Source organism: Hippocampus comes, unplaced genomic scaffold (assembly GCF_001891065.2).
Source record: "Hippocampus comes isolate QL1 unplaced genomic scaffold, H_comes_QL1_v1.1 scaffold122, whole genome shotgun sequence".
In the NCBI taxonomy this organism is placed as follows: domain Eukaryota; kingdom Metazoa; phylum Chordata; class Actinopteri; order Syngnathiformes; family Syngnathidae; genus Hippocampus; species Hippocampus comes.
The window spans coordinates 643,939-663,432 of record NW_017842059.1 but is presented as its reverse complement, the minus strand read 5'-3'; the positions used below and the strand labels follow the sequence as shown (position 1 = coordinate 663,432).

Genomic DNA, 19,494 nt, shown 5'->3' with positions numbered 1-19,494 from the left:
ATTTTTTTTATATGTAATTTAATTTTTAGATTATTACAGGTTAAGCATTTTTACCATGTGAAACAGATGTGAAAACAGACAGTGAAACGATTGATAGAAAGGTGTGATTTCAGACAGTAACTGAATGCAGCACCTGAGTTTAATTTGACGCACACACACACACACACACACACACACACACTCACACACACACACGCACACACACACGCACACACGAACAGACAAGAGACTTTGTTGCTACCTTGCGCCATCAGTCGTTAAATCCCTGTACTACATGTCTTTTGCTCCTTAAAAATGCTTAGAACGTCTACTTTTCCTTATCAATGAAAAAAACAGCGATTATATAAGTAACCTTATACGACAGATATGATGTCAAATTTAAAAATAAAAATAGTAAAAAATACGTGATTAACTAGCTCACTTTGGGTTAGACTAGCGCTACTGTCCCTTTAAATCCGCTGCGTATGTCTCACTTTTTGGCAGGAAGTGAATGCTACTTCACCGGAACCCAAAAAACGTGAGCACTCATAGGTGCTGAAAGTGGCAGGGAGCTACCAGTAAAAACTCATTGCTAGCACTCGAGGTAATTACTTTGCAAAAAGCAGGATTTTACATCTACCAGCGTTATCGTTCGCCTCGCTCGGTTTAAGGCTCATCGTCCGTTTCGGCGTTGCGGCTTGATTCGTGTGGATCGCTTTGTGTCATGGTTGTTGGTGCTTACGTTACGTTGAAGTCAGACATTTCGTCACATGAGGCGTCTGGGAAAGAGCGGAAACGTGCTCAATGTCGACGAAAATGTTTTGTTTAGATTGTGTCTGAAATGATTTATATTGTGTATTTGGTGACTCGTATTATACCAAACTTTGGTTTGCTGGCCGCGGGTCCTCGTGAAATATTTGATTCCACGCATGCGCGAACCTCTGTTTACCTCACCTGAGCTCGGATTAGGTGCGATTGATCTAAAATAGCTTCACGTGGCCTTGTCACTTCCATTGCAATGCAGACAAAATGACCACTGCGTCAATATGAAACGTCATTGATGGATAACTAAGCAAATAAGGTTGGATGGTGACTATTAAACGTGACCAAAAGTCATCTTTGTTGGGTCCTAACGGCCAGTGTTACTGTATTTAACTAGTTTGCAAATACACTACAGACTACTTCAATTCTAATGTAAATGACACTTGAGGAGAACTTGTTATGGAAAGTTTATGAAATGTTATGTTTGTACTACTTCTGAACCCTTCCTTCTACACTTAAGCCCTGCTGCGAATGTACAATGGAGCAATTTGAAATTAAAAAAATTAAATCATTCCCTTCCATCGTTTGTAAGGCAGTTTCCCATCTTGCAAGCTCGTTCTTACGTGTTTCCGCTCCTTTATAATTAGCAATAAAGGTGGGTTAAATTAACCAGGAACATCAGTTTCTGACCAAAAAAAAACTGATAAAAAGCTTTTTGTGAGAAATACGTGAAGCGGAACAGTGATTTGATGCTAATATTTTTTGTGCTTTTTTTTTAAATTTTTTTTACACACACACATACACACTCACACACACTAATACATATTGTCAGTGGCTTTTTTTAATGGCTTTATGCACTCAGTTGTGTTTTCTCACGATCTCAACATACTTTTTGCTCCCCACTGCAACACATGCTCTGAGTAAATGCTGTAAAACCAGCTAGCAACGTGTTTTACTAAATGATAGACTTTTGTCTTTTTTTTCCAGTGCATTATCTCAAAATCAGTCAGCCCACTGCCCATGCATGACGACAAGATACTAGCAACAATGGTGAGTTCAACCGTTTTTAAAAGTGCCACTTTCTCCAGGTTGCACACTCTGAACTGGTACGTAGGACACATATTGGCAAGCATTCAAGCTTATATTCACACCAATTGACAATTTACAATCGTACCCATCCTGTGCCATCAGATTTGATTTATTGAATCAGTACAGTATCTAATAGCTGAAGAGTTTAGGAATTAGAAATTATTTATTAATCAAAAACATTTTTGACCTTACATGCTTATTCATCGTATTCATTGAGGTCTGTTTTATATTGAAAGCAGAGTTCCCAAGATGGGCTTTGTGGGCCTTTAATTCCACAAACTCTCGTAAGCAAGCGCTGTATTACAATGTATGTCAAGTGAAAGTGGACTTTAAAACAATTTCCGAAGAAACAACATCACAGAAGTGATGTGGACTATTAACTATTTAGTTATAGGAGATAAATTATAGGGCCCGAACAATAAATTATTTTTTTTTTTGGCTTTTTGGTAATGCTTATGACAAAAAGTCATCGACAAGATCACAAAATCCAGATTATTTGGAACCACTAAATGTAAGACATCACGTGAAGAAAATGTGATCTTTTGTGTGTGAAATATAACCAAAAATATGGCAACGTGGTTTATCGTGGATAATCATCAAGCTCGCGCTTATCTGCTGGCAGAAGTCAAATGTCGGACTTTTTATTAGGGCCTGCCCGATATGATTTTTTTTTAGGTCAATGCACTTTCCAATAATTGGGATAACAAGAATCCCATAAACGAATTAATCGTCTGATTAGTTTGTTGATGTGCAATTTTTGCCGTCCACTAGTCGGTGCTCTTTCACTAGTGACATGTTTCAAATGAATCACTTGTGTGTGTTCATGATGTTTTTGTCCTTAGCCTGTTTTTTCTTCTTCTGTCTTTTGTGTCTTGTCTTTCTTCTTGTCCTCTTTGGTGGTCCATCTTACTCTGTTTTTTCCTTTCCGTTTTGTCTGTCATTAAAAATCTCTTGTTTTGTGTTTTTTTTCTTCTCTTACCCCCCATCTTGTTTTATTTTCTCATTGATTCTTTTGTCATCTAATGTCTTCACTTTCTTTTGTGCGTGTGCGTGTGCGTGTGCGTGTGCGTGTGTGTGTGTGTGTGTGTCAGTCTTCAGCAGTGGATGTCAAAACCAAGGAGGAGAAGGACGCAGAGTTGGACCGAAAGATTGAAGCGCTGAGGAAGAAGAACGAGGCTCTGGTCAAGCGCTATCAAGTACGTGGTCAACTCTCACAATGTTAAAAAAAAAAAAAATCGATGCTTTGGGTCATTTGTTGTTTTCTCATTGGCCTGCATTCATGTTACCAACAGGAAATAGAAGAAGACAAGAAGAAGGCAGAGCAGGAGGGCATCGCCATCACCACGCCGCGTAAGCCCCGTTCCCATGAGCAGTCGGAGTCGGACCGAAGGAAAATGGAGAAGGAAAACTTCACTATCACGGTCGACCTGTCTAAGTCGCCGGCAGCGGGGGTAAGTTGGAATCTAAAACTCGGGATGTTCTTTTCCAGGAAATGTCAGTCGTCATCTACTCATCATACCCTGCGACATTCACTCAAAGTGGCTCTCATGACAAATGGTGGAGATTTCCTGGGCTGGGTATTGTTAACAACCTCACCATTCGATTCAATACGATTTCGATTCTTTAGGTTGGGATCCTATTCAATATTGATTTTACATGATTTGGCATCAGTTAGCAGGCAAATAATTTGTTAAGTTGCATCTGTTTTGAGTGAACAGATTTTACCATGTCTTGTTGCAAGATCAGCATGGTTGTCAGTGTTCGTGCTTGTCCCAGTTTGTCATGTTTCTGCCATACTTCAATGCTGCGTGGTACAGCTTACAAATGACCTTACTTTTCACAATTTTGTGTGTTCCGGATCTACATGGGATTCCAAAATGACCACAAATGTTGGATTTAATAGTTGAAAGCTTTGGCTTCACATTGCTTGCTGCTTTGGATTTTGTTCTTGTTTGGTAAAGTGCGGCCTGCGTCGATACGTGAAACACAGGCAAACCGCTTCCTACTGGCCAGGAGGTGAAGAGGAGATGTTACTGAATTGATCTTGAAGTGGGGTGGGAGTGCGTATATTGGGATGCAGCGATCAACTTTTCATTCTTCCCTCCTGTCCTCATTCTCAGAAGCTGTTAGTTAGCAGTAATCTTTGCATCCAACCAAACTTAATGTAGCTGTGCTTACCTTTTGGCTTCGACATGGTCATGTCAAGCCTGCCACCAGCTGTGGATCGAAAGTAGTGTAAACCCCCCCCAACTGATCATTGACGGTGTCCAACTGTATACCGGTACTTTGTAAACAGGGGAACACATGAAATATGTAATTGTCTGGTGCAATGCATCAAGCAATCGGTAAATCAGACTGCCTGGCACTAGAACAGAATGCCGCGTGCGTCATGGAGAGCCGAGCCTGTGTTCTTGTGATTCTGTCAGTGCGCCTCGTAAAAAGATAAACATTGCAGGGTTTTTCCTGGCTCAAATCAAGGCAGAGGTGGTACCATCCTGACCATGCGCCATGACGCGCATGTATTGTGTAAATTCAACAGACTCACTTTCTTTTACAGGAAACATACATTAAGTTAAGAGTTCTAATAAGAATATGACTATTATCACGTGAAAGCGTTTGTTTCTTAAAACATGCATATCACCATTGTTTCACACCAAAAATTTTTTTTAACTGCCTGTTGCGTTGATTTATCTGCTCTGGTCTCGGCTTTCCTCCTTGCGAGTGGCTGCTTTTCCCTGCCATATCTGCAATGCTAAAAATCATAAATGTTACTTTGACACAAAGGAAACTTTTATTTTAAATAACACGACATGCTCGGATGCAAAAAACAAAAGAACAGCCAATATTTAGCTGTTTGTGTAATCCGCTGGGGAAAATCGGGGCACCGATTAACAACTTAGTGGGGAAAAAACACAATTTGATCAGTTTATTTTTCGGGAGCTGCTTAAAGTCTTTCCTGTGCACAGCTGTTGATATAGCGCCTCCCTAGTGGCGCAGTGCTGCAACTGCAGTTAAAATCCATCACTGCCGCAGCGGAACATCAATCGCTCAATGAGCAAAACTGAAGCTTTACGCTGTATTGAGCGATATCAATTGGTCTTGCTGGATGAACACCGGAAAAACCTTGCGTTAGATGAAATGACCTTCCCTGGTAGCAGCTGGAAATCTGAGCTGTGGCTTCAACATGATGCTATAACAGTCCAGACACGCGCTGTAATTTGTTTACATGTTGCTTTTATGTTCTGCTCTGTTTGCGTCACGCTCGCCAGAAGGGAGCCCACACTTCATATTTGATCGTGAATTTGGATGTTGAGCCTCCAGAAATCCAGCTCTCCTTTAAAATGCTTTCATTCATCAAATGCATTTTATGTTTCACATCCACTCAGTATACACCTATGCCTGTCTTGATTTGTTGATTTTATTTTATTTTTTTCAATGTTAATTGTCTCAAAAGCACATTATTACGGAGCCCAGCGATGCACTTGTGACCCTGGCAGCAGTCGCTGCTCCCCCACTAAGCACATTATTACGGAGCCCAGCGATGCACTTGTGGGGGAGCAGCGACTGCTGCTCCCCCACAATGTAAGGCATTGAGCACTTTCATTTCGATCAACAGTTGTTCAATACAATTGTGACTCTACCCTTCAAGTATTCTGCTGATGCAGCTGCCTCGTTGTTCGCGTTGCATTTGTCTGCACGGCATCTGGAGAATGACACAAGATTGAGGTAGAGGGAAGAGTGTGTGTGTGTGTGTGTGTGTGTGTGTGTGTGTTGAGCAATGTTTTGTAGCGAGTACTAAAATATTCAGCAACATTTCATGAGCCTTTGACCCCCAACCATCAATATTACATTACATATTTACTGTACATAATCAATCTCACAGTCAGAAGAGCAGATTACAACACACTCAGGGAGTATTAATTCTCACCTGGTGTTTCAAATATTAAAACAAAAACACCACGCTTGACTTCCTCGCTAATCTTACTCAAAGGCCAATGACTTTGCTTGCTGCAGGACAAGCGGGTGGTGGAAGACTGGAAGCCCACCATACCCCGCGGTCGGAGAGCGTCGGAGGAGAATGATGGACCCCGAGGGCCCAGCCACAGCCCCCCAAGGAGGACGGGCTCTGGCCGGATGGCAAGGGGGGGGGCCCCCAGAGGAGGAGGTGGTGTCCGCCAGGAGAGGAGAACGCGGGAACCGCGCGCACCCAGAGATGGAGAGCCAGGTGAAGGAGGAGGAGGACGTAGAGGAGGAAGGAGGGGAAGAGGAGGACCGAGTGGTGGTGGTGGTGGTGGAGTAGGAGGAGGAGGAGGAGGAGACGCATTGGGGACACCAGGCGGTGTGGACAGGAAGTCCAAGGTGAATCTAATTTTTTTTTTTTTTTTGTACCGTAATACTTTTCCTTTTATTTTTGGCCAAATGTGACACATTTCCTTTTCCCCAACCAGGAATGGGAGGAGAAGAGGCGACAAAACATTGAGAAGATGAATGAGGAAATGGAGAGAATAGCAGAGTATGAGCGAGGACAACGGGTAACAAATACATTTGGATCGCATATGTATTAATTTCTGCTAGTGTTACATGATTTATCCGTTTTTGCAATCAAATACTAAATTATTTGTCAAGACTTATTTTTTTTTGCGGCTTTTGTAGTCCAAAGCGCATCTCTTCTGATGTGAACTGCTTTTGCAGACAATATGGCTGTGAACAGAGAGGAGATAGCTTTTGAAAGCAGAATCAATATTTGTGCCGTCGCGATTCGGTTGCTATACGTCAGACTTGTCAAACTCATTTTTGTCACGGGCCACTTTGAAGTTACGTTTTCCCTCGGCGGGCCTTTATGACAATGAAACCACAAAAATGTTTAATCGTCTCATCGGATTTATTTCATTTACCCAACAAATTAATGGGTTACAAGTTTTTAAATCAGTCAACCATAATAGTTTGTCAATTATAGTTCAGTTGAGTGTACACATGGCAAAAAAAGTTGACACATATGATTTTCTTTTTGGGGGGGGGGCACATAAAATGACGTGGCCGGCCGGATCTGGCCCTCGGGCCTTGAATTTGACACGTGCTTTATGGAGCGACTTTTTACAACCCTTTAAAAATAAATAGCAACTCAGGTTTTAAATTACCCTTAACAGACAGACAACAGAAACAAAATAGTTTCCAAATTGTTTTCCACATGACAAGAGCCTGGTGGAAGGCAGAACATTGGCAAACACATGGTGCCCTGATGAAAAACAGTTCGTTTGAGGCCTATTAACTCTCCTGCCTCCTAGCTTTGGTGTGATCTCCGCTGCCGCCACATTTGCTTGCTCCTTGACCTTGTCAACATGGAAAAACATGTTTGTGATTGGCTCCATACATGTATGACCACATGTACCAGAAGTTTATATTTTTTATGTTTCAGATACCTTGGGTATCGTAGATGGCAAAGATATACAAACGTATGCCTCGCCTTGTATATTTACACTGCTGACATTTTCTCTCCTCAGGCAGACAGTGATAAGCCCCTCCGCAACTTCCTAGACGACCCGCGACGCTCGGGCCCCGCCCCCGACCTGGACCGCAAGGAGGGCAGCAGAAGACACGTGCGCAACTGGGGCGGGCTGGACTTTGACAATGTCAAGACTGGCGGCGATCTGGAAAAAGAGTGGATTGTGAGTCAAACACGTTGAGATAGATAAAAAAAAAATGGAAATGGGAAAAAAAATCTCCCTCCAGCTCTCTGGGACTTTATTTAAAACAAAAAAACAAAAAACGTAAATGCGCATAACAGGCTAGGTCCGGCTGCGTATTTGTTTGTTTCCTGTTTTATAATAAGTCATCAAACTGCCCCCATTTTCATCTACCTAAAATAATGGCCGCAGTGAATTTTTTGTTTTTTGTTTTATTCAGAAATCACGGAAAACGGAACCAAATACTGCTTATTTCGTATTTATGAATAAATTCATTTCCGGGGTAGAATTCAACAATCTGTTAAAGGGTTTAGCTGAATTTAGCATGCTGTGGAGATGTTGAAGACAAAAGTAGAAATATTTTTTGTGAAAATATGACTTAGTCCGTTACTTTGAGAGTGTGACGATTCGCAATGATGAAAACTAAAATGTTTTGCAATTTTAGCATCATTTGTCTATCTCGTATATCCGCTTCAAATTTCTTGCAGTCGGACAAAATCTCTGGGCCAAGTTTGCTTTTGACGTACACTTGAATATGTCCAGCTCGACAAAAATGACTGCTTCAAACTAAAAGTGCAGACTTTCTGTAACTTTTTGGTTGTTGCTTTTTCAGTCTTTTCTGTGTGTTTGAGATAAAAACGTCCACCAAATTTGATCCTCCCATGTCAAACTGGCTTTAGGAGCTGAATTTTCAGGAGAATGCTCAAATCCAAAGATGGCTGCTTCAAACTAAAATGGGAGCAAGCCTTCCCATATCTTTCTGTGCACGGCTTCTTGGGACTTTTTGTGTGGGTCTACTCATGCTAGACATGGTGGCCAAATTTTATGTTCCAAAATCAAAGTGACTTTGGGGGAGGGGGGATTTCAGGGCAGCATTTTCCTCTGCAAAAAATCCTGGAGACGCTACCAAGAGTCAGCAAACCCTAACATGGTTGCTTCAAACCACAATAGAAGCCTTCCTGTGTCTTTTTGGCCATGGCTTCTAGAGACATTTTTGCAGTTCTACACATCTTAGACATGACTACCAAATTTCAGGTTGTTAACTCTTCTCTGGCTTCTGGGGCTGAATTAAAAAAAAAAAACTAATCCAGGAGGTGCTCTCAAGAATCATCAAACCCTAACATGGCGACTTCAAACCAAAATGTCATCCTTACCTTGTCTTTTTGGGCATGACTTCTCAAGACTTTTCTGTGGGTCTTCTCATTTGACATAACAACCAAATTTCATGTTTCAGGGGGGGGGATGCATTTTCCAAACAAAACCAGGATGCATACAATGATAAATGGAGCTCACATTTCTGACGCCGTGAGTCAAAACACTCCATGTTGTATTTTCCTCTCCAGAGTCGGCGTCCCGGCCCCAAAGGTTCCATGGACATGACGATGTCCATGACGGGCCGCGAGCGGGCTGAGTACTTGCGCTGGAAAAAGGAGCGCGAACAGATCGACGAGGAGCGACTGGCGCGCCATCGCAATGCCACTGGACAATGGAGGCGGGAGTGGGACGCGCAAAAGACGGAGAACATGTATAACAAGAAGCAGCGGCACCTCATTGCATCCACGTACAGACCACAAACGTGTCGTTTTCGTTGACAGGTTCAAAGAGGAAGCAAATCCGGCGGCAGAGGCCGGCACGCCAGAGCAGGGTGGCAGGAGAGGTATGTTGCTGTTGCCATGGTAACACAACACATCATATACTTTAGTTCCCTCACATGATGACCTTGTGGGTTAAATATGATTTGGATCTTTTTACAATAGTTTCTAATTCAGGTCACTCACTCACTCACTCACTCACTCACTCACCTTCCATTTCTGCTCACACTGTACTAAACAAGTGGCATTAAGGCAAGGAACAGCGTCACATTTTCTTCCTGCCGGTGTCCCAAAAACGTTGTTCACGCCGTGTGCGCAATAGGCTGATGAACCGATGGAAGCTGTCATGTGAGCGGCCGTTCATTAAGATCATTAGCTAAACGTCTGGCTGTATTTCCTCAGAGCGGCATTGCTCTCTCAGGTGACCTCATTGGTTTCCTCGGTCCATACTGAGAAATGACCGATCACCCACAATGAATCTGTAATTCCCCCCCGGTCAGTGATGTCGCGGTGTCTTTGTGTGTCCTCCCTGCAGTCCGAGGGCGTAACTTTGCCAGCGGGCCCCGTGGCAGAGCCTCAGGTTAGACCCCAGAGTGGGCCTCTGACGTGTTCAAGCACTGTTTACACTCCAGTGTGTTTGCAGCGGCTTCATTGTGGATGTGCATGCATGTTTTGTGGGGTGTGTTTGTGGTGGTGTGGTTGCTGTCAGTTTGTTGTGTGGAAATGGTGGTGGGTAACTGTGTGTGTGGTATGTTTTGTGTGGTGTGTTTTTTTTAACGTGCCTTTTATTTATCTCACTCACTTGTGGAGGGGATAGTGTGTGTGTGTGTGTGTGTGGGGGGGGGGGGCTGTGAATACAGTATAGTTGGTCAGTGTCTTTTGTGTGTGACATGTGCGGCATATTTTATGGGAGTAATTCTGTGTGCGGTGCATGTATTTGTGTTTGTTGTAGGTATGGTTTTGTGTTTCAAGTGTGTGCCACTTGACTTCTCTTTGTGGTGCATGAAATACAGGAGCACACTTGTTGGTGTGTTCCTCCATTTTTCTCATTTTACACCCCAATCCAACATGAGACACCACACCACCGTAATTTCTCAGTTCTCGAGTTGAGGGTGACACTTTCATTTGAACAGCGAAATGGAAGTAGTGACACGAATGTGGTCCCCAACTGTAATTCAGTTCTTCACGCAATACTGACCCGTTGATGCCTCGTGAGGAGATGAGTAGTATTACAGAGCCAGGCAGCCTGGTAGTCAGTTTGACATCAAATCTTCTTTATGGGCTGTTTAAATCGAACTCAGCCACATTTCAATCAACGTCCAAGAATTAACTCTGGGTGTGTATTTGGCTTTTTGGGACACTTTCTGAAAGAAGATGGTGATAAGAGAGGTAGTAAGATCTTAGAGCTTGTTTCATGAGATGAAATGTTGAACTTTTATATTGGAATTGTGAGACTTATTCAGCCAAATAGTGTTGTGGGAATTTAATAGCTGTAAGCTTCTGTCATTTTGAGCATGTTTCCTCCCGTTGTGACCTAACATGCACAGATAACTCATTTGCTTTTGCTTACACACACACACACACACACACACACACACACACACACACACACACACACACACACACACACACTCACACTCACAGGATGTGGGTGCAGAGTGGTTGGCATCAGCTGTGAGTTGTGTGAAGGTTCAAAGCTGAGAATTATTTTTCGCGCTACTTCACTGCTGCTTTCTGAGTGTTTGCCAGACTCTAAGTGGAAGAAGTGGCGTATGTATTACATCACTCACTGCCTCTTAATTGGCTGAATGACTCGAGTGTCCTCATCTCCATTCTCTCTGGGACTTTTTTTTTCTCTCCTCTCTGATCCCGCTTCCCGCCTTCTGTGTAAACTTTTCATCACCTCCAGCCTTGCTCTTCAAGCACTTATCCTGCCTCTCCTCCGTCCCTGCAAAGCATTCAGGCTGTGACCTTCCTCTCCCCTGCTCCTTCTCACCCACCACTCTATACTTTTCTTTATGTTCATTTTATTCATTTTTTGATTAAGATGAACTACTGTCCTTTTGTCAGAAACGACCTATCCCAAAAGGTCTTGAAGTTCCATATCTGACGTTTTGCCAGTTGTTTTTTTCTCAATCACAATCTTTCATGCAAAAACCAAAACCATACTTTGTTGGGCAAAGTATGGCGCGCTAGCAAAAAATGTGATCTGTATTTTGTTTTTTTTTTTTTTGTTTGTTTGTTTGTTTTGTTTTTTTTAGTACAGCCCGCCGAGGATATGCAATGGCATCTTGAGATATGAGTTAAATTTTTTTCTGTGACAGCGCATGCAACACACTTGAATATCAAATCATGTTCCTTTTTGAAATGCCATTGATCCGCCCCCCCAAAAAAACATGGTTGTAATGTGTTGTTTTTTTTAACTCCATCTACGAATGAGCTGGCTCCTTTGCCCATCTTAAAATTCAAATGTGGCCCACCTATGACATGAACTCATCTTTATTGTGTATTAAATTGCATGTAAGTGTACTTTGTATGTGACATTTTGCAACAATGTGCCCCCTGGCAGACGATGGCAAGCGTCCCCCCAAAGTGCCCACATTCGGTGACTTCCTATCCCAGGGTCCTCGAGGGGAGCGAAGCAGAGGGAAGGGCAGAGGAGGGAAGCCCAGTTACAGGTAGAACACCCATTTAAACTTAAATGACGTAACAGTGGAACGAACTCTAGCCATTCATCGGATTTTCCCATGGGAATTGAGTGAATTGATCTGTTCCAGGGTCACTGATATGATGGGACACCCATCAGAAAACATGTCAATAAATGCATTTTTAAGTCACATTTTAATATTTACCGAGCTAATGTATTGTAAGAGTTGTCCCTTTTTTGAATTCTGTGGCGTTTGGTACTTGAGACACCAAGCTGTTCCACTTTTAGGGTGTTCAACTTTGGAGGTTCCAGTTTAGCATTATTAGCAACCAGTCGTCAAGGGTGGGAAAAAAAAAGACAGCAAAAGGCTTTCTAATCAAACAGTTTGTTTAAATATCAGGATTGTAGGTGCAGTCTAAAGAAGTGCATGTTTTGATTGACCACAGGCAATGGAGATACCCCAAAATGTAACGTTCTCAAACATGTTGGTTGCATACTTAACAGTACATTTAGAAAAACACATAAAGTGGACGTGGACATGATTTTATTTATTTATTTATTTATTTTTTGCAGTATGCATGACAACCGCTGGGAAGGAGAGAAGGAAGATGTGGAGAAGGAGAAAAAAGACAAACCCAAGCGAGAAAAGAAGTCCACACCTGAGCCAACACAGAAGGTGGGCAGCAAGAAACCAGGGAGGACACAATCGCATTAAAAAGGTCCGTGACCCTAACCGTGTCCTCTCTCAGGTGGAGCAGGCAGAAGATGAAGAGCAGGACGACGACCAGTGGGAGGACGCCAGCGAAGGCGAGGAGGAACTGTCAGATGAAGACAAGAACAAAGATACTGGGAAAGAGGAAGTCAACAAAGACCACACCTCTGCTGTATCCTCCTTGTCTCGCTCCCCGCCGTCGTCTGCCAGCAGCCCCCGAGAGCAGCGTGCACCGAGACCCAAAGTCCACATCCCCTCGCCCCAGGCGGTCTCACAGAATCCCTCAGAGGTGGCAAAGCCCATCAGCCCGTTCCAGTTGGTGGACGGACACCAACCCGTTTCGGACTGGGGGGAGGAGATGGAGATGCTGTCGCCACGCAGCAGCATGGGAGGGGAGAGCCCATTGAAAGTCCCTAGTGCTGAGAGCAGCCCTCCACAAAAGAAGGAGCAGGAGGAGACCACTGAGCCCAGTGGGGAGAACACAGGTACTTCCGATACACACGTGATTACTTTTCTGTATTTAGTATGAAGTCTGAAAAACAAGCACAGAGTGACAGTAGTGTGCCACTAAAAAAGCACAGGATAATCAGGTGACAATGTGACTGCAGTGTGATACACAAAAAAATGAAAATGGAACGCTAGATAAGAGGGTGGCAAAGTGAAACAAGCGTGTGCAACACAAAAGCCTGAACGAGAAACACATATGAGGAATAAAGTAGCAGTGTGCCACATGAAAGCCTGAAAAAGAAGCACAAAGTAAGAGCGTGACTGTGGTGGAAATCATCAATACTAAGTGTGACATCAGTTTCGCACAAGCCTGAAAAAGAGGCACAGAGTAAAAGAAACGACAACGGATGAGAACAATGTGAGACACCGAAAAAGACGCAGAGAATCAGGCGGCCAAAGTGGGACAAAAGTGTCCTACACAAAAGTGAGAACAATGAGTGTATGACAAAACACAAACACTCTGTTCCGCAAAAAAGTCTGAAAAAGAAGCACACAGAATGTGAAAGCTTGTGCTTCATAAAAGCACAGGCTGAGACTGTGATAAAGTGACTAGAGACATGACAGTGTGAGAGCAATGTGCCGCACAAAAGCCCAAAGAAGCCCAGGTTAAAAGAAGTGACAAAGCATGACCACACTGTGCTGCATGAAGACCTGGAAAAGAAGCACAGCATGAGGGAAGCTTGCCACAGCAAAGTATGAAAAAGAAACATAGCGTGAAAAATGGCAAAGCGTGCCACCCGAACTCCCCCCAAACAATCAGAGTCAAAACGGGACAGCATTATGCTTCACAACACCCTGAAAAGGAATCACAGGGTGAGAGAAGTGAACAATATGATGGCAGAATAGTGGACAGATAAGCATTTGGCCAGCCGTCCTTGAGTCATCTCAGTTTTTTTTGTTTTTTTTTATTGCCACACATAAACGCATTCTGTTAACTGTCCTTTCCAGTTCCCCCTGGCACCACAGCGGTTCCATCACCCCCGGAATTGCCAGAAGTCCAGCAGGTTGTCATGGCGTCAGAAGCAGAGGCTGTTCCCACAGTCACATCCGACGCATCGCCATCTGAATCTGCTCCCTCAGACGTGTCCAACGCCACCATCCCGGACATCGCTGAAAACCATCAGCATGTGCCGGACACCCCCTCGCCAGGTTATCAATGACTGTGTTAGTGTACCATAAATTAAATTCAAATTGACACTGCAGTCTAGTATAAGGCAGTTTTCAAAATGCAAAAGCTGCAATTTTGACCCCTCCCAAAAGTTTTCATTTCAGTTATTTATTTACTTCCAGTATATTGTGTCTCGATGAGTTCAGGGTTTAAGTGCAGTCCACATATCTATGTTGCATTGTTTCAATGGAACATGAAAAGTTGAAGTGATGAAGTCACAGATATATATTTTTTTACATTGTTTTAATTTGAATTAAAATTGACTGACTTTGGTTTGTGTCACATTTGAAGTTGTCATAGTCAATTCTTCAAAGACTGAAAATGTCAAGAATGTTAACAACTCAAATTGAATATAAATAGTGTACTGTATTAATTGCTGCTACATTTGCTTTTATTTAGCGTACTATTGTTTATTCAATAAACAATAGTACGCTAAATAAATAAACTTTATTGTAATTCAGATCAATTTATTGCTTGTCTTTGTTTTAAAAAAAAAAAACATGGAAAGAGGACCTTGAAAAAAACATGTTCAATTGCTTTTGTAATATTGAGGGGCATAAATTATAATTAGACATTTTTCAAAATCATTCATCCCTATATCAGACAAGTCATTTTAGTTTGTTTTGTAGACAAAGCAGACAGTCCATCAACACCCACTGTCCAGGTGAGCGAGCCCACCGAAGCAGAACGCACATCTGAAGCAGAAGGGGAGAAAGCCGACAAAAATGACAAAGGCGATGTGGACCCAGGCGATGTGGACCCAGGCGATGTGGACCCAGGCGATGTGAACACAGACGCCGCTACCACGGCCTCCGAGAAAGCCCTCCTCAGGTTTGCCACTCTTGATTCAATGACTTAGCATAACGCCATTGTAATGAGGGAGGAACATTTGACTACATTTCGCCTCAATTTCTTCAAGACACCATAAATCGGGCGTCGTCAATCCTGTTGCTTGAGGGCCGGTTTTCCTGGATGTTTTCCATGTCTCAGAAGAACAACACCTTTGAACGTCTTCGACAAATGTGTTGTTTCTAATGCCATTTTGAGGTTTTCGATAGCTGGTAGCTATAATCATGAAATTTATGAATTATGATTTTAAAAAGTACATTTTAGTCGAATCGGAAATACAGAAATGAACATTTTCCATGATATTTTAATTTATTCAGGTGCGTCCTTAGTTTGCATATTGACTATGATAATTTTACATCTCGTTCTCATTAATGTCAATGGAAAGTTTCCAACTGGCACAGAAAAGAACAAAGTCGCAAGCACAGAATTGTCCAAAATGTCTCTCATAAGATGAGTAATGGATAATTCATGGTCAATTATGGACTGTCACACAACTTTTGTTTGATCAGTTTGTCCAGTCATATTGGTCAGGAAGCAAAAGTGGCAAAGTAAAGTCACTCAGCCACATGATGTTTTTCCAACCCAGTGGAACCGACCATTAGTGATCAATGCTGCTAGCACTCAGCTTGCGGCTGCGTTGGCGTCACTAGGGCTAATGGACGACTTGAGAAGTTATCACAGCAGCGCCCCTGCCGCTATTGATTGATTGACGTATAACAAAATGCTGGCAGTTTGTACCTAGTGATGTCTTTGTGTGGCTTTGAAAGCCCTCATTCGATTAAGAAGTCACAAGACCGCATTGTGGTGTCTCCTCCTTTTTGTTGTTGTGGTGGTAGTGGTGGTGCCGGCTCAGGGCGGGGAACAGGAAACCAGAGAAATGCCATGATGAGAGGCACAATTAGGTTTTTGCCAGGAAATGAGCAAAGTGTTGAAGCGTGATTGGATTATGTCACAAAATGGATCTAACACCAAAACAAAAGTGAGCTCCCCCTGTGGTAAAATTACAGCAGACTTTCATCATTAGGGTTAGGGACTTTCGTTTCAACATTTCTAAGACTACTTGTTACAATACAGTGCTTCCTCGAAACTGAACTCTGAGCATCCATTTTGTTGACTTGAATAACAATTTCCATTAAGATAAGATTCTACACTATACTGCAAAGTTAAAAACACTTGTTTTTATTAAATTGGACAAAGAAATATATAAACTTACTGTGTTGTTTTTTTTTTTTTTTGTGTAATAATAAATGAAACGAACGAGAGAAAATAATGGATAACATGCAAACTCCACAGTGGAAGGCCAAACCCCAGATTCAAACCCAAGACCTTACTGTGAGGCAAATGTGTTAACCACTATCACACCGTGCTGCCCACTGAAACACCTAATTTGTGTTAAATACAAACTCCGAATGTCAAAACTGAGGCAGATGTGCCAGCCCACATGTGTCAAACTCAAGGCCCGGGGGCCAGATGCGGCCCGCCACGTCATTTTATGTGACCCGCGGAAGCAAAACAAGCATGTCAACTTGCATGATGCTTGCTAAAATTTCTACCAAATTCTCATATGTAATAAATAAAAGACATATTGTAAGCTTTTTCTTGTAACCAACCCACTCATTACAGTACCTTAAACAATAGTTGAATAAACCTTTACTATTGACTTTTTAAAATTTGGTTTCAGTTATAACGGCCCTCCAAGGGAAACGGTAACTAAAATGTGGCCAATGACAAAAATGAGTTTGACGCCCCTGTGCCAGCCAATAGTCCACCACACTGCTTTGAAACTAACTCGATGTTTCAAATGTTCTTTTTGTCAACAGTCTGACGACACCAATATCGCTGGAGTGATTTCACGCGTTTCCCCAACCAACGAAGGGCGGGAGGAGCCTCAAAACCATGTTTGCTTTCATGCAGTCTGTCAGCAAAGAACGTTGTCACCCTGCAGTTGTTTTCATGTGTCACTCTTTGTCCCGTCCCCTGTGTCAACGACGGGAGAAAAAACTTCATTAAATGATTAAATGGAGCTGCTGGAATCAGCTAAAACCGCAACCCCCCCCCCACCTCAGATTAACCAATCACGAGGCTGTACAGTCTCATGAGTTTTTATTTGCAGGAACCCTTTAATAGACTTCAGTTGTTTTCGAGACACTTTTATACCACTTTTCATTACTTTTAAGCAAATATTACGATCAATTTTCAGACATATGAATGCTATATAGTCGTTCGTACATTTTAATGTCTGAAAAGAAAAAGACTGTTATTAGGTTTGCCGTCCGAAATGGTTTGTTTGTTTTCAAAGCCCATATTACTGCAACAGCTGGCGATCGGAAGGGAATCTATGGTGAGCAAAAAAAAAAAACCCACATAAAATGCGCATATGAATTTAACTTTCTGTAATGCAAGATGTGCATTCATAGAAATGGGATTTATGTCATTAGGTATATATTCTTAGTACTCATAATGATAAGAAGCTTCTTTGTTTTGCCATGCCCATCAATTAAAATGTAGATCTGATGAGAATTTTAAAATGTCCATGTTGGAGACCACCTTTGTTGCCACCCACAATTTGTTCATCCATCATCCCGACATGTTTAAAGCTGTTGCCAGTGGACCATTTTGACCTTGTAGGACAAAAACAAAGCAAGTGACGCATCAGTGCAAGCGTGTTTATTTTTGTGTTTATTACATCCTCCATCTTGTGTTATGTTGCCATGCAGGTTTAACAACAAAACCAGCAGGACAAATAATAGCACACCTTTTTACTCCTGACCCACCTTTATGAAGAGATGTCTTGCACACAATTCTTTATGGCAGTAATATTTAAAGCAGCAGAGCAGACGCTCAAGAATTTCATGCGAGAGACTTTAAAAAATATATATTTTAATCACAAAAATGTACAAATAAACGTGTATCAAGAATACAGTCTTAGAGAGCAGTACAACATTTTGAACTTTAAAAAATAGCCTCCATAACTAAGGTTATCATTACAATCGTATTGCAAAAAGTTTGTAAAAATGAAACATTTTATAAAACATGGAAGCCTGCGAGAGATCAAACTGAAAGAGAGTAAAAAGGACCAAAAAAAACCCTAAAGAAAGCACACATGGGACTGACAACAGTGATACTTGCCGATGACGGCTAGAAAAAGTGGAGTTAAATTCATTTTAAACTGGGCTGTTGTCCTTTCCCATGTTGTGTATAATACTGTAGTCCTAATCATTTAGAACTTTTTTACATGGGTACAATTCTGATGTGGCATGTAAGTTAGATGACCATTATGTAGCTTTTTAATAAATCATAACAGCATTGATACAGTCTCCTCGAACATTATTAAATGCTTCGTTTTTGATTACCACCAGGCCGACTACGCAACTTATATTTTAATGCTGGTAGTACGTGTTATTTCCGGGAAACCTTTTATTTTGAAACACATTCCGGAAGTTACATTACATCCCAGGGCAGGCTTGACAGCTGTCCCGTCCCGCGGATGATGATCCTCCTTGAGTTCACTTGTCCCACTCGGCGCAGAGGACAAGGGGCAGAGGCAGCAGTACCGCAGTGCGCGGCACTCAAACGCGCCTCTCCACGCAGCCCACTCTCCGCCCCGGCCCGTGTTGGCGATCCGCGAACCGAGGAGGGGTCTCGGCTCCGTACCCATCCCGCCTCAGATGAGCTCCACGCCGGTGGGGGAAGTGGCTTCACTCGCAAGATGAAAGCAGCCGACGGAGGGGCCAGCATCACCGTGGACAAGCTGAACGGCGACCCCAAGCGGAGGCCCAGCTACCCGGGGGAGCCGCGCGCCAAGCACGCCAGCATGTCCGCCAAGGTGTGGGTCAAAGTGGCCATGGCTATCGCCTATTTCATGTGCGTGTCCGTGGCCGCCTTCATCCTGGTAATCTACTACGTATTCTTCTGGACGCCCGACCCGCACAACAACAGCACCAGCAGTGTCACGGAGCCGCACAACCGCACCAACTGCGCGCCTAAATTCGGATGACCGAGCTGGAGGGTAACCGCACGCCGGTGGGCGGGCTTTGCGTGAGGTGTAGAGGCTGCGGCAGGAGCGCGCACGGATGGATGCGAGGATGGAGGACACCGGAGGAAGAGGGGGAGGGTCGTCCTGGTTTTATGGGGGGGTGGGGGGGTGATGCTGAAGGATGCACCAAAAAGACCCCGAAGTGCTCTCAACCTTTTGCTGCTCTTCTCTTGAAGGACGTCCAGGACTCAATATTGACCTTGCATCTCCCTCTTGAGGCTCGTTAAAGTCTATTTACCTTTAAGGACATCCAGGAATGGACTCCTAAAGGTTTTTATTCAATATTTAGAAATTCTGACTCAGCAGCTATGTAGCCATCCCCTTAACTATAGTTAAACACTTTATTTACCTTGAAGGACCTCCCTGTGGACCCTTACGTCTACCTCCAGTAGCTTTATTCTTGTAAATAGATTTTTTTTTTGTGTCCAAATTTAAGGCATTCATTCTCCAAATATAGTGGTCATTTAAA

At 42.9% G+C, this 19,494-nt stretch overlaps 1 protein-coding gene across 3 annotated transcripts; it reads left to right on the top strand.

The window, feature by feature from the left end:
* The first annotated feature begins 480 nt into the window (after positions 1-480).
* On the top strand, positions 481-17,348 carry ccdc9 (coiled-coil domain containing 9). 3 transcript variants are annotated; one of them, XM_019861471.1, is made up of 16 exons: positions 481-583; positions 1,729-1,791; positions 2,922-3,026; positions 3,123-3,281; positions 5,845-6,189; positions 6,279-6,362; positions 7,332-7,496; positions 8,858-9,039; positions 9,110-9,171; positions 9,642-9,686; positions 11,676-11,784; positions 12,327-12,429; positions 12,503-12,950; positions 13,921-14,121; positions 14,770-14,971; positions 16,810-17,348. In XM_019861471.1, exons 2-16 carry the CDS (start codon positions 1,762-1,764, stop codon positions 16,835-16,837), a joined length of 2,268 nt encoding a protein of 755 aa, XP_019717030.1. In that variant the 5' UTR covers positions 481-583; positions 1,729-1,761; the 3' UTR covers positions 16,838-17,348. The 3 variants fall into 3 exon arrangements, with proteins under 3 accessions (XP_019717030.1, XP_019717031.1, XP_019717032.1); XM_019861472.1 differs by lacking the exon at positions 9,642-9,686; XM_019861473.1 differs by lacking the exon at positions 16,810-17,348 and having other exon boundaries at positions 13,921-14,136; positions 14,770-14,861.
* Positions 17,349-19,494: the final 2,146 nt, after the last annotated feature.